This window comes from Trifolium pratense, linkage group LG6, assembly GCF_020283565.1.
Source record: "Trifolium pratense cultivar HEN17-A07 linkage group LG6, ARS_RC_1.1, whole genome shotgun sequence".
Lineage (NCBI taxonomy): Eukaryota > Viridiplantae > Streptophyta > Magnoliopsida > Fabales > Fabaceae > Trifolium > Trifolium pratense.
Genome location: NC_060064.1, coordinates 44,110,174 through 44,122,599, shown reverse-complemented (window position 1 = coordinate 44,122,599; position 12,426 = coordinate 44,110,174). Strand labels below are relative to the sequence as shown.

Sequence of the window (12,426 nt, the reverse complement as noted above, 5' to 3'; positions counted from 1 at the left end):
AAAAGGGATAGGTGAGGACTGGATTTTTTATGTTGTCCAAATTACTTTTCATTTTAAATTTAAATAACGCAATAGTTATTTCTTATTAAGGTCTTCCAACTATCATAATTCTTGCATAAATTTATAACAATATATAAAATGGATAGGTGAGTTTGGGCTAGATTTTTTATATTGTTCAAATTACCCTTCATTTTAAATTCAAATAACACAATGGTTCTTTCTTATTAAGGTCTTCCAACTATCACAATCCTTACAGAAATTTAAATAAGTTACATTTTTTAATTGCAAAACTTTGTTAATCTCTGATTTTTAATTTCATAACATAAGAGTTTTTTTTTTAGGACATAAGTTATACACAGGCAGGCGCGGAACGCGCCTGTCTGGCCCGCTAGTATGAAATAAAACCGAAGACAAAAAGAAACACTTTAGAATATACTATAAGAGTTTTCCTTTTCGCACCCCGGCTTTCATGTGCGCCCTTATATTCCAAATTTATCTCTCTCGCTACTTAGAGAGCGAGTGTGTAATTAGAAAAAACTGAGGAAAAGAGAGTAGGTTTTCTAGATAGAAAAATGCAAACTGAGTTCGCTTTCTAGAATGTGAGCCTTGTAAAAATTAAATTTGTTTGTCCTCTTCACCATCTCCCATCTCTCATGAAATAACTTTGAATGAAATACAACTTGCAAGTTAAAGTGTGAACCATCCATTCACCAAATTTTCTATTTTCTGTTAAACTTATCAACTCTTGTAGCCTTAATACATGTGTATTGCAAGTATAAATGTAAACTTGATCATATCAAATAAAGTAACAATTCAGTATAACTATATTTACAGTGTGTGTGATTGGTCGATAATGTCACAACCGCTACGGTGACAAATTAAAATATGATATAAGATAGTGATCACAATTTTATAAGGTACACTAGTTAAAGTGTAAACTGAGTTCACACTCTACATAGCGAGTAACAATATTTTATACTCAAACAAACACGTCTACGCCCCCCATGAATGAAAAAAATCATGAAAAAAAAGAGTTGGCTTTCTAGATAGCAAACTGTACACTGAGTTCGCTTTCTAGATAGCAAACTGCAACTCAGTTCGCTTTCTAGAATGCGAACTCTTTTTTTCATGATTTTTTTTTTAATTCATGGGGGGCGCAGACGTTGAGTTTGAGTATAAAATATTGTCACTCGCTACTTAGAGTGCGATAAGTGCTCGCATCTTAGAAAGCAAGAGGGTTAGTGTTGTCATTTAGGGGGTGACCGAGGAATTTCATGGCGTGAAAAGTAAAACTCTATATATAATTGCCTTGTTTTTAGCCCAACAATGGCCCAAGCATTGTTTTTATCCGCTCTCCTCTGTCCTCGAAAGTGGAAAGCTGGATTGTCTCATTTTTATTCTTTGGGGGAGATGTCAATGACAAGTCTTAGACAATCCCAATTAATGTAATTTTTAAAGTAATTTTACGTCAAATTTTAATATATTTTTTATCTAATGTTTGATGTAATTGTGTTTTCTATTGAAATATATCTACTTTGTTGTAATTTATTTTTCGATGTAATTTTGCTTCCTATAAAATATTGGTTCGAATTCTAGAATTCACCCCCTGCTCGAACTCTAGAATCCAAAATTAAGCTCATTTTTTGGTTTGCTCTATTGAGAACCCAAATATCGGATCACATGATTAGGTAAAGGAAGACTCAATCTCACACATCGATGATTCCGTTAATGATTCCAACAACAAGTAAGTGTGTTTGAATTTTATTTAATATCACAAATTCACAATTTTTATTCTTAGATGAACTAAAACCCGCAATTGATAACCAACTTATTGGAATCAAGTGATCAACTAGTTTTGGTTAAAACGAATCAAGTGAACAATTTTTTACCTAATTTTATTTATATTGTGGCCAAACTCAAATTATCTCATAAAAACCATAGAATTAATACTAAAAAATACTCCATCCGGACACAAATATAAGCAAAAAAACACTTCAAATTTTGGTCACTATTATAAGCAAAGTTAAATATTTTTAAACTAATTAATACTATTATTTCTAATATACCCTTATTTAATTCTATTTTATTTTAGACATTTATTTTACTTTTACACTTTTCAAAATGGGTAATATAGTAAATTTAACTCATGTTTTGCATTAAATCAAGAAAATTTAACTACACTTAACTAAAATTCTTTAACACCGCGTAAATAGTTTTTTTTGCTTATATTTGTGTCCGGATGGAGTAAAAATAAAAATTCGCAATTGATGTATCCCATAAAATGTTTGAAAAACTCAAACCAAAAATATTATTTATGGAGAATCAAACTCTTAGGCACTCACACTCATACTAATAATAGATCATTAGAACTATAGTCTTTTGAATTTTTTAGTAGACTCCTACAATTGAAATATTCTTTTGGTAAAACGAATAAAGGGTGTGTAGTCACAACAAGATTGTACCATTCCCTATAATAATTAGAATAGCTTTTAGGAAAAATAAAGAGTTGATTCTCATCTTGTAGACTGTGTTTACAGGTATTGCCTTCAGCTTGTTAATGATTTTGGCCATGACTGCCTGTTTTAGAGTCCATCAACATTGATCATTAGGTAAAAGGTGAGAATGTGAGGGGAATAGTGGAGGAATAATACATTTCAAATCTACTTAAAATAAAATATATCGCTAATAAATTAAGGATTCCCTTATTAATATCATTGTTAATTGTCAACAGGTTTAAAAGTAGAATTGGTTGTCTTGTGTTTTCAAGGAAAATGGAGTATGGTTTGGCTACATAATTAATTAAGAGATGGCATTAGATATAAATTTACATGGAAAATAGAAAGAATATTTCAGTGTCAAAATACTATTAAAAAAAGGAAAATGTTAACTTGTGCCCTTAAGGCACATTTTAATGAGATAAATGTGGAAATATTCTCTTGAAAATTGTGTAATCAACTCTTTTAACATTTAATATTTTGTATCATTAAATACTAAATTTCTATATTTAGGTATCTTATCATGTGCCCTTAGGGCACATGTTAACATGACCCTTAAAAAAATAATAATAAAGTTAGCATTGAGGTGCCATCATTCAATTTTCCTCATATGGCTATAAATACTAAATATTGAGAGAAAATATGGAAAGCCATGACGAATAAAAGATTTTTTAAGTAACCAAAAACCATGGGAGAGGGGACAACAACCATACCCTTGGTTGGTAAAATTACTATGCAAATTAGCAAAATATTTGGAAAAGCAAAATATTCTAAAATACGAAGCATATTAAAAAAAGATAAATCTTCTTCATTTCTAAAAAAAAAATAGTATTTTTTTTAGTAGTCTGGTAACTAGACTCACACTATAAATTTTAAAAAGTGGAAAATTTGATATTCGAATCTCAACCCCTTCAATAATATTTTTAGTAGTTACTAACAAAACAACTCTTACGAGACAAAAAAAAAAAGAGTATTTATTACAAATTTTTTTATAGGGATAAAAACTAAAATTCACAAATTTTATACGGATGAAAACATATTTAATCCTAAAATTTTTATGTAAAAATATTTATTCTTTAAAAAAATATAGCAAAAATTATATTATCTCCATTCCTTAATACATATAGTTTATAAACTTTACTTGTTATTTTTATAGTTTTAAAAAAGTGTAGTATAACTTAAAAATTGTTAGAAATAAACTTCGAGAATTAGAGATAAGAGAAGACAAGAGCTTATGCTAGAAATAAATTTCGAAGGTTAGAGAATAGAGATAAAGAAAATAATTAAGAGTTTTGTATTATATATTCTTTTCACACATTTGTATCTTTACACTAAAATATAAGTCCTATTAAAAATCAATTCACAAGGGATTCACCTAATGAGAGTTATAGGAAAATGGAAAATCAAGAATGGACATCCACCGACTTAATTATTCATAACACTCCTCCTTAAATGTCTATCGAGGACATGCCACATTAAAATCTTACTAGAAATTAGCACAACATTCTTTCACATAATATATTTATTTTACGTAATATATTTATTTCTCCCTGTCAACCCTACAATCATCCTTAAGACGATGAATACCAATATTTTTTTATCAGTTGTTCAAAATTTTTACTTGGGAGTGACTTTATGAAAAATTCTATTAAATTATCACACAAACGAATTTGCTAATTGATTATATAACCATTTTTCTGAAAATCATAAATGAAAAATAATTACGAAAAATATGTTTTTGTTCGATCCATTGATGTAGCTTGTCAATATATTTTATAGACTCATGTCATCATACACTAATAACACTAAATTTATACAATAATATCTTTGAAGCGAGGACCAAAATCCACACATATACATTTACTTAGCGTAGGTAACTTGTGATGAAAACTTAGATAACAAACACAAATTATCCTAGGATGAAAAAAATATGCTATTAATATTTTTTTTTGATAGAAAAATATAGTATGGTAAATTGAGCCATTAAATATGATTTAATGTGACAATTTTTAATGTTGACGCATAAGCTTACAAAGCAATTCTAATAATCCTAAAACAGCTATATCTAGGGGAATCTGCTTTGAATGAAAACTTTGAAAACAAAGAGCAAAATGCCAGAAAGCAATGCAAACCAACCAACCACTCTTTCAAATTAAAGAAGCAGCTCAATTATCAACACAAATTATATAAATGGGGTGCAGACCAAATTAGTGACTAAGTTGAGGAAAACAATGCAAAAACACATGGGGGGGGGGTATGAGCTAGTTTTAGTGTCAAACAAGATATACATGATTCAATGCTGCAGAAAAATATATAAGTTTATGGTAAAAAAACAGAACCCCGAGGCAGAGGTGGTGGTGGTGTTGGTTTTCACTCCAAAATGTTATTAAAAGGAAAATTGTATTCTCATCTTTTTTTGCTTCACAACAAAGCAAGTACTCCATGATCTCATGTCATGTCATGTGTCCTATTCTTCTTAAAATTTGTATTGCACATAAATGAATCTAACAAAATGGATACACTTGAGGGGATTTGGATTCACCGTGATATAGTGATATAGTTTCACGCTGTAATCAATTATCATCGTTGATTTGCAATCAAACTGTTCAAATTTAAATACAACTTTTTAAAGTAAAACGATCTTAGCTGCCGGTCAAAAAATGGAAGACCCAAATCAGTTACACCCTGCTATAATTGTGGAAAATCCAATTCCCACTTGATGTTTGTAAGAACATAGCTTTGCAATCTCAAAGTGTTGAGTTTGAATCTCTTATGTGACGGTTGTCAAATGATTATAAAATGATAATTAGTATTAATATATTTATGTATCTGTCAAAAAAACTAATATATTTATCTAAAAATGACTTGAACAATAAATTTAAGTGTATAATTTAGGTATGAAGTTAAAAGTTACAAATCTTGACTTTAAAGTAGAATTAGTTATAAAGAAAAATTATTTACAATTAACGTCACTCAAATATGCTTTTTGGGTTAACATATTACAGGTACGAAGTTTTCACCACCGTTAACAATTAGTAATCTCCGTTGAGGAATCTGTGGGACACATAGGGTGAGTTTTCCCCTCCCAACCAAAATCTTTCTGTACAGAGGAGTTAAAAATCAAATCTCTGACCACCTACTTAAGGGGCTTAATTAAAACTCTTATCACTTGAACTAACATTCAAGTTAAAATTATTTCAAAGTAATCCGTACATTTACAAAAAATGATTATTTATACGAATTTTCAATACAAGATATGCGTCATGACTATAATATCAGTTTGCTCTCTCTTCTATGATCAATCATCTTATATTTGCAACTGTTTCAATTGTTCTCGAGAGAGATTGTTGAGTTAAGCGTCAATGAATTAGTTTCACATTTACTATCGAGTTAAATGTTAGATATATGAGATATAAGATATCCATATACTTAATATTTTAAGATTTTGTGTGAAAATGTGGTCTATGACTTTTTTATAGTCTTAGAGCATTGACTTATTTTCTCCGACGCTCCATCAGTCTCCCCAACAAGTTATATTAGAATTAAGGACCACAATGTATTTATTGGACTCATGACATGACCCACGCTGGTCGTTATAGTAAATATAGAAGTTGCCTTGAAATCTCATTGTCAATATTTAGTGGGTAGAATTTCAACTTCAAGATGAATAAGTGGAGAGTCCAGGATTCGAACCTCAATTCCTACCTACGCAACTGAGAGTGAGATAACAAGGACAAAATGTCAATATAACATCAATGAACAAAGGTAATACATACTTTATACTTGATAGAAAAATGTAATAGATACTTTATTTATTGAAATTCTAAATAGATAAAAAAATATTTCAAACATGAATTTGAATATAATGATACAAGCATGACAGACACCAAGCAATATAATAGTCACCTCAGTTCAAGAAAGTAGCTTGAGATAGAGACACACACACAAAATGAAAAACCAAGAGTTGAAATATCCCTATAGACATGGTTGAGTTTTTCATGCAAAATTGCTAATGTCAATGCAAAGCCAACACCACCATCAAACAATGAACTCACTATCTTACTTCTTCCACCTCCTCATCTTCACGTTCCTCCTCCCTCTTCCCCTCACTTCCTCCAATGAACTCACTACCTTACTTTCATGGACACACTCCCTCCACCCTTTTTCCAATTGGAACACTCTAGACACAAATCCATGCAAATGGTCATTCATAACATGTTCATCACAAAACTTTGTAACTGAAATCAACATCCAAAATGTCCAATTAGCCCTTCCTTTTCCTTCAAACATCTCTTCACTTTCTAATCTTCAAAAACTAGTCATTTCTGGAACTAACCTCACTGGAACTATCCCTTCAGATATTGGTAACTGTCTTGATCTCATAACCATTGATCTTAGCTCAAATAGTCTTGTTGGTGAAATTCCTACAACTATTGGTAACCTAAAAAATCTTCAAAACTTAATCTTAAACTCTAACCAGTTAACTGGTTCAATACCTATTGGACTTTGTGATTGTGTTAATCTCAAAAACCTTGACATTTTTGACAATGATCTTAGTGGAAACCTTCCTATTGAGTTAGGGAAGCTTTCAAATCTTGAAGTTATAAGAGCTGGTGGAAACAAAGATATTGTAGGGAAGATTCCAGAAGAATTAGGTGAATGCAAGAATTTAACTGTTTTAGGGCTTGCAGATACTAAAATTTCAGGTTCAATACCTAATTCATTAGGTAAATTAATCAAGCTTCAAACAATATCTATTTATAGTACTTTAATTTCTGGTAAAATTCCTAATGAAATTGGTAATTGTTCTGAGCTTGTGAACTTGTTTTTGTATGAGAATGATCTTTCTGGTGAGATTCCTTTTGAGATAGGTAAGCTTATGAAGCTTGAAAAGATTTTACTTTGGCAAAATAGTTTTGTTGGTAGAATACCTGATGAAATTGGAAACTGTAGTAGTTTGAAGATTCTTGATTTGTCTTTGAATTATTTCTCCGGTGGAATACCTGAGAGTTTAGGGAAACTATCGAATCTTGAAGAGCTTATGTTGAGTAATAATAATGTTTCTGGTTCGATACCAGCTTCGGTTTCGAATTTGACAAATTTGATTCAGTTGCAGTTAGATACAAATGAGATATCAGGTTTGATTCCGGTCGAGATTGGAAAGTTGACAAAACTAACGGTTTTTTTCGCATGGCAGAACAAACTTGAAGGTCGAATTCCGTCTGAGTTAGGAGATTGTTTAAGCCTTGAGGCTTTGGATTTGTCTTATAACAAACTTAGTGATAGTTTACCTTCAGGTCTTTTTAAGCTTCAGAATTTAACTAAGCTTTTGTTGATTTCTAATGATATCTCAGGTTTCATTCCTCCTGAGATTGGTAACTGTAGTTCTCTTATTCGACTTCGGCTTTTAGATAATAGAATTAGTGGTAAGATACCAAGAGAAATAGGTTTTCTTAATAGCCTTAGTTTCCTTGATTTGTCTGAAAATCGTCTAAGTGGTTCGGTACCATTAGAGATTGGAAAATGTAAAGAGCTTCAAATGTTGAATCTAAGTAATAACTCTCTTTCTGGTGATTTGCATGGTTTTTTGTCTTCTCTTACAATGCTAGAGGTTTTAGATGTTTCAATGAATAATTTTTCTGGTGAGGTTCCGATGAGTATTGGTGAATTAACTTCGCTTCTTCGAGTTATTTTAAGCAAAAACTCTTTCTCTGGATTAATTCCTTCAACTCTTGGGAAATGCTCAGGTATTCAACTTCTTGACCTTAGCAGTAACATGTTCTCGGGGAGCATACCGCGAGAATTGTTTCAAATTGAAGCACTTGATATTGCTTTGAATTTGAGTCACAATGCATTATCAGGAGTGATTCCAGTTGAGATTTCGGCTCTAAACAAGCTCTCAGTTCTAGACCTTTCGCATAACATGTTTGAAGGTGATTTGACGGCGTTTTCAGGCCTTGAAAATCTTGTTTCTTTGAACATTTCATACAACAAATTCACTGGTTATTTACCAGACAACAAGTTGTTTCATCTACTAGCAGCAACGGATTTGGTCGGAAATCAAGGTTTGTGTCCTAACGGTCATGATTCATGTTTCATTGAAAATGCTGCAATGACAAAGATGTTAAACCGTTCTAATTCTAAGAGGTCGGAGTTGATTAAAGTGGCCATTGGTTTGCTAAGTTTCTTATCTGTTGCAATGACAATCTTTGGAGTTGTTACAGTCTTTCGAGCAAGGAAAATCGTTCGAGACGACAATGATTCCGAGATGGGAGGAGGAGGTGATTCATGGCCTTGGCAGTTCACACCATTCCAAAAGGTCAGCTTTTGTGTGGAGCAAATTCTAAAGTGTTTGGTGGAATCCAATGTAATTGGAAAAGGGTGTTCGGGGATAGTTTATCGTGCAGAAATGGAAAACGGCGACGTCATTGCTGTAAAAAGACTATGGCCAACAACAACAGCAGCTAGATCCACCGCAAGATACGACCATAGTCAAAGCGACAAGTTAGCAGTTAATGGTGGAGTTCGTGATTCGTTTTCAGCTGAGGTAAAAACTCTCGGTTCAATTCGCCACAAGAACATTGTGAGGTTCTTAGGTTGCTGTTGGAACAGAAACACAAGGCTGCTTATGTATGATTACATGCCAAATGGGAGTCTAGGAAGTTTACTGCATGAAGGAAATGATAATTGCTTGGATTGGCACATTAGATTCAAGATAATACTAGGATCAGCTCAAGGTTTGGCTTATTTGCACCATGATTGTGCTCCTCCTATTGTTCATAGAGACATTAAGGCCAACAACATCCTCATAGGCCTTGAATTTGAACCGTACATAGCTGATTTTGGACTCGCAAAACTTGTCGATGATGGAGATTTTGCAAGATCGTCAAGTACACTAGCCGGTTCTTATGGTTATATAGCTCCTGGTTAGTACTACTCTTCCAAAAATATCAAACTCTAACATTTACTTGCATTAAATATATTTTTGTTCCTTGCAAATATGCCATTTTTTTTATTTTTTTTTCTGTTTTAGGCCACAAACCAAAATCAACAAGAACAAATGTATTTTTTTTTTGTATTTTCTTAACTATTTTTCTAAATGTGCAATATCACATTTTTGTTACATGCTAACACGTTTGCATTCATTCGGGCTTTTTCTGCATGTTGAAATTTGAAGAGTATGGATACATGATGAAGATAACCGAGAAAAGTGATGTATACAGCTATGGTATAGTTGTATTAGAAGTACTAACAGGCAAGCAACCAATTGATCCGACAATACCAGATGGACTTCACATTGTTGATTGGGTTAGACAGAAAAGAGGAGGAGTTGAAGTGCTAGATGAGAACTTAAGAGCAAGACCAGAATCCGAAATCGAAGAAATGTTGCAGACATTAGGTGTTGCATTGTTATGTGTAACTTCAAGTCCTGATGATAGACCAACAATGAAAGACGTTGTTGCAATGATGAAAGAGATTAAACAAGAAAGAGATGAATGTGTGAAAGTTTTTGATGGAACTTCTAGAAATGATCGACATGAAAGTAATCATAATGAAGAAGAATCGTCGGAAATGATGAAAGATTCATGTCCTACAACAAGCAGCAGCAGCATAAATGTGCAGTTACATTACTCTCCTCAATCCTCATAGTTCTACAACACTAAATTAAGTTTGAAATAGTTAATAATAGTAATGTTACTAGGGAACTAGATTTTTTCTTAGCAAGAGTGGTTTGATTTCTATGTGATTTTTATTCCTTCAGCTTCATAATTATGGTATTAATGTGTATATGGATATTTAGTCTTAATAATTGTGAGAATTGAAGTAATCTTTGTTCATTATATTTACATTGTTTCTTTTTCTTTTCTTGAAAAACTATATATCAAGGAGGGTATATAAACCTTTATGACCTCAGTTTCCATTTTTTCCTCAGATTTTGTTTGAGTTGTTATCAGATTTGATTGGACCGGAAACATGTCTGGTTCCTGGTCGAACTGGCCAGTCTGGTCCGGTTGTGATTACCTTAAACAATTATATTTCACATCTTCTGCCAAGAGGACTTAAACATGAAAATTTGAAACAGAATATTTCGCGCAGAAACTAGAAATCAATTAAAAATGTAGGACTAGTAAATTTCCACCATAGCCAAAATCACTAATTGAAGCACAGCTGTATGGAGAGCCACCATAAGTACCTGCATAAGAACGACCAATAACGCCACCACCATATCTAGCTAGGAGGCCTTTTCATTATAATTAGGATAATTTACCTTAACAAGACAACCATCAAGTATAAGACGTACAAAGAGTAGTACAATACAATTGTATACATAACACTAGATAACACTCCGAACAACGCTACTGTGATGCACAAGCTCTTCCCTTTTCACCATTAGGAATGTGGAGAGAGTGTACATAGACAGTCATTGGAATGCAAGGGTTCCTCCTAACATCCGAAGCCTTGTGTGGAGGATTTGTAGAGGATGCTCACCAACTTGGCAAAGGTTGATTGAGAATCATGTTCTGTGTCCACCCAGCTGTGGGCTTGTGACATGTCTGTGACAGGTTGCAACAGTTCGGCACAGTAGCAGCAGTCCTCCTTGAAGTTCATGAGGTAGAAGCCATTACGTTGTGGAATGCTATGACCTGGGTATGAAGCATGGACATACACAAAATTTATATTTGAAAACAATTTTTTTTTGAATTAAATTACAAGATTCATTTTCACCTCTTCAACACTCGAAGTGCCTTTCGCCCTCTTAAAGATCTTGCCTTCAACTACCGTAGAATTTTAGGTAACTTTGCATGTTTCACCATAATCTCTTCTGCCCACGGAGTGATCATGTCCGTCCTGTTGAAGATTCATTTGTCTCCAATTATCCTTAGATTTTGAGATATTCCTACAAATTTTACCATATCTTTTTCAATCTACGCAATACGTTTCATACTCCTGAAGAACTTGAATCCAACTGCCTTTGAATTTTGAGATAGTTCCACAATTTTCATCAAACATACTCTAAGAATTGGAATGTTTTTCGTCGCCTTAGTGATATAATAAAAAGTCATGCCGGGGAACCTAGTTAAAGAAATAATTTTTTCATGTAGGATGATAAAGGTAAAATTGAAAGAAAATATGATAAGTTATAAACTAGTGACATAAGCTATAAACTCATAGCAAAAAAACAAAACTTTTTTTGTCATATGAGCTTATAAGCTATAAGTTACTTCCTCTATCCTTAATTATAAGCAAAAGTTAGTTTTTCAAATTTATTGAATAATTGGTGCATCTGATCCATATTATACACCAGATTCATTAGTTATTCAATAAATGAAGAGGGAGTATATACTATAAGCTCAACTGAGCTCTTACCAAACACTAACAGAGAAGCAATATGAAATGATATTACTAAATTATTTATTTTATTTGTTTGTTGCCGAAATAATAATATTTATCTAAAGCTATGCTTATGTAAGAGTTGTGTTCCTTTCCTTTGCCATAAAGAGTTGAAGTCAAATAGTAGTACTACATTACATTACATTACATCACTGAGGAGTACATATACGGCTTATACGGAGTCCAGTCCAACAATACTGATCTAACCTGGTGATCAGAAAGGTTGATGGCCGGTCCGTTGAGCAAGCTTCCACACCGAAGGGGGGGTTTGTACCTGCAGGTGCTCCGATGCCTAAGTCAGCAAAGAGAACAAAGGAGATACAAGAGAAGAGAGAGAAAGTAAGGTATAGAATGAATCAGAATACCTGGCTCTCCTGTCTAGGAGAGCTTATATAGTGCCCCCAGCGCTGGGCCAAAGGTTGGTCTATTGGGCCGGGATAACCGGCCCAATAGACTCAACTGCCAAGATAGTCCCTGTATCGTAGGGGAAGGCCGTTATTTTGCCTCTATCTTGGTTGGAGCCGTTCCGCTATTCGCG

At 32.9% G+C, this 12,426-nt stretch overlaps 1 protein-coding gene across 1 annotated transcript; it reads left to right on the top strand.

Moving 5' to 3' along the window:
• The first annotated feature begins 6,387 nt into the window (after nt 1-6,387).
• Nucleotides 6,388-10,425, top strand: LOC123888037 (LRR receptor-like serine/threonine-protein kinase RGI2). The gene is made up of 2 exons (XM_045936987.1): nt 6,388-9,421; nt 9,673-10,425. Exons 1-2 carry the CDS (start codon nt 6,508-6,510, stop codon nt 10,143-10,145), a joined length of 3,387 nt encoding a protein of 1,128 aa, XP_045792943.1. The 5' UTR covers nt 6,388-6,507; the 3' UTR covers nt 10,146-10,425.
• Nucleotides 10,426-12,426: the final 2,001 nt, after the last annotated feature.

Bases quoted from the DNA above. Each gene is read 5' to 3' on its own strand.
- LOC123888037 (XM_045936987.1), top strand. From the start codon at position 6,508: ATGTCAATGCAAAGCCAACACCACCATCAAACAATGAACTCACTATCT. The intron at 9,422-9,672 runs GTTAGTACTACT...TGAAATTTGAAG, and splicing joins TTATGGTTATATAGCTCCTG to AGTATGGATACATGATGAAG.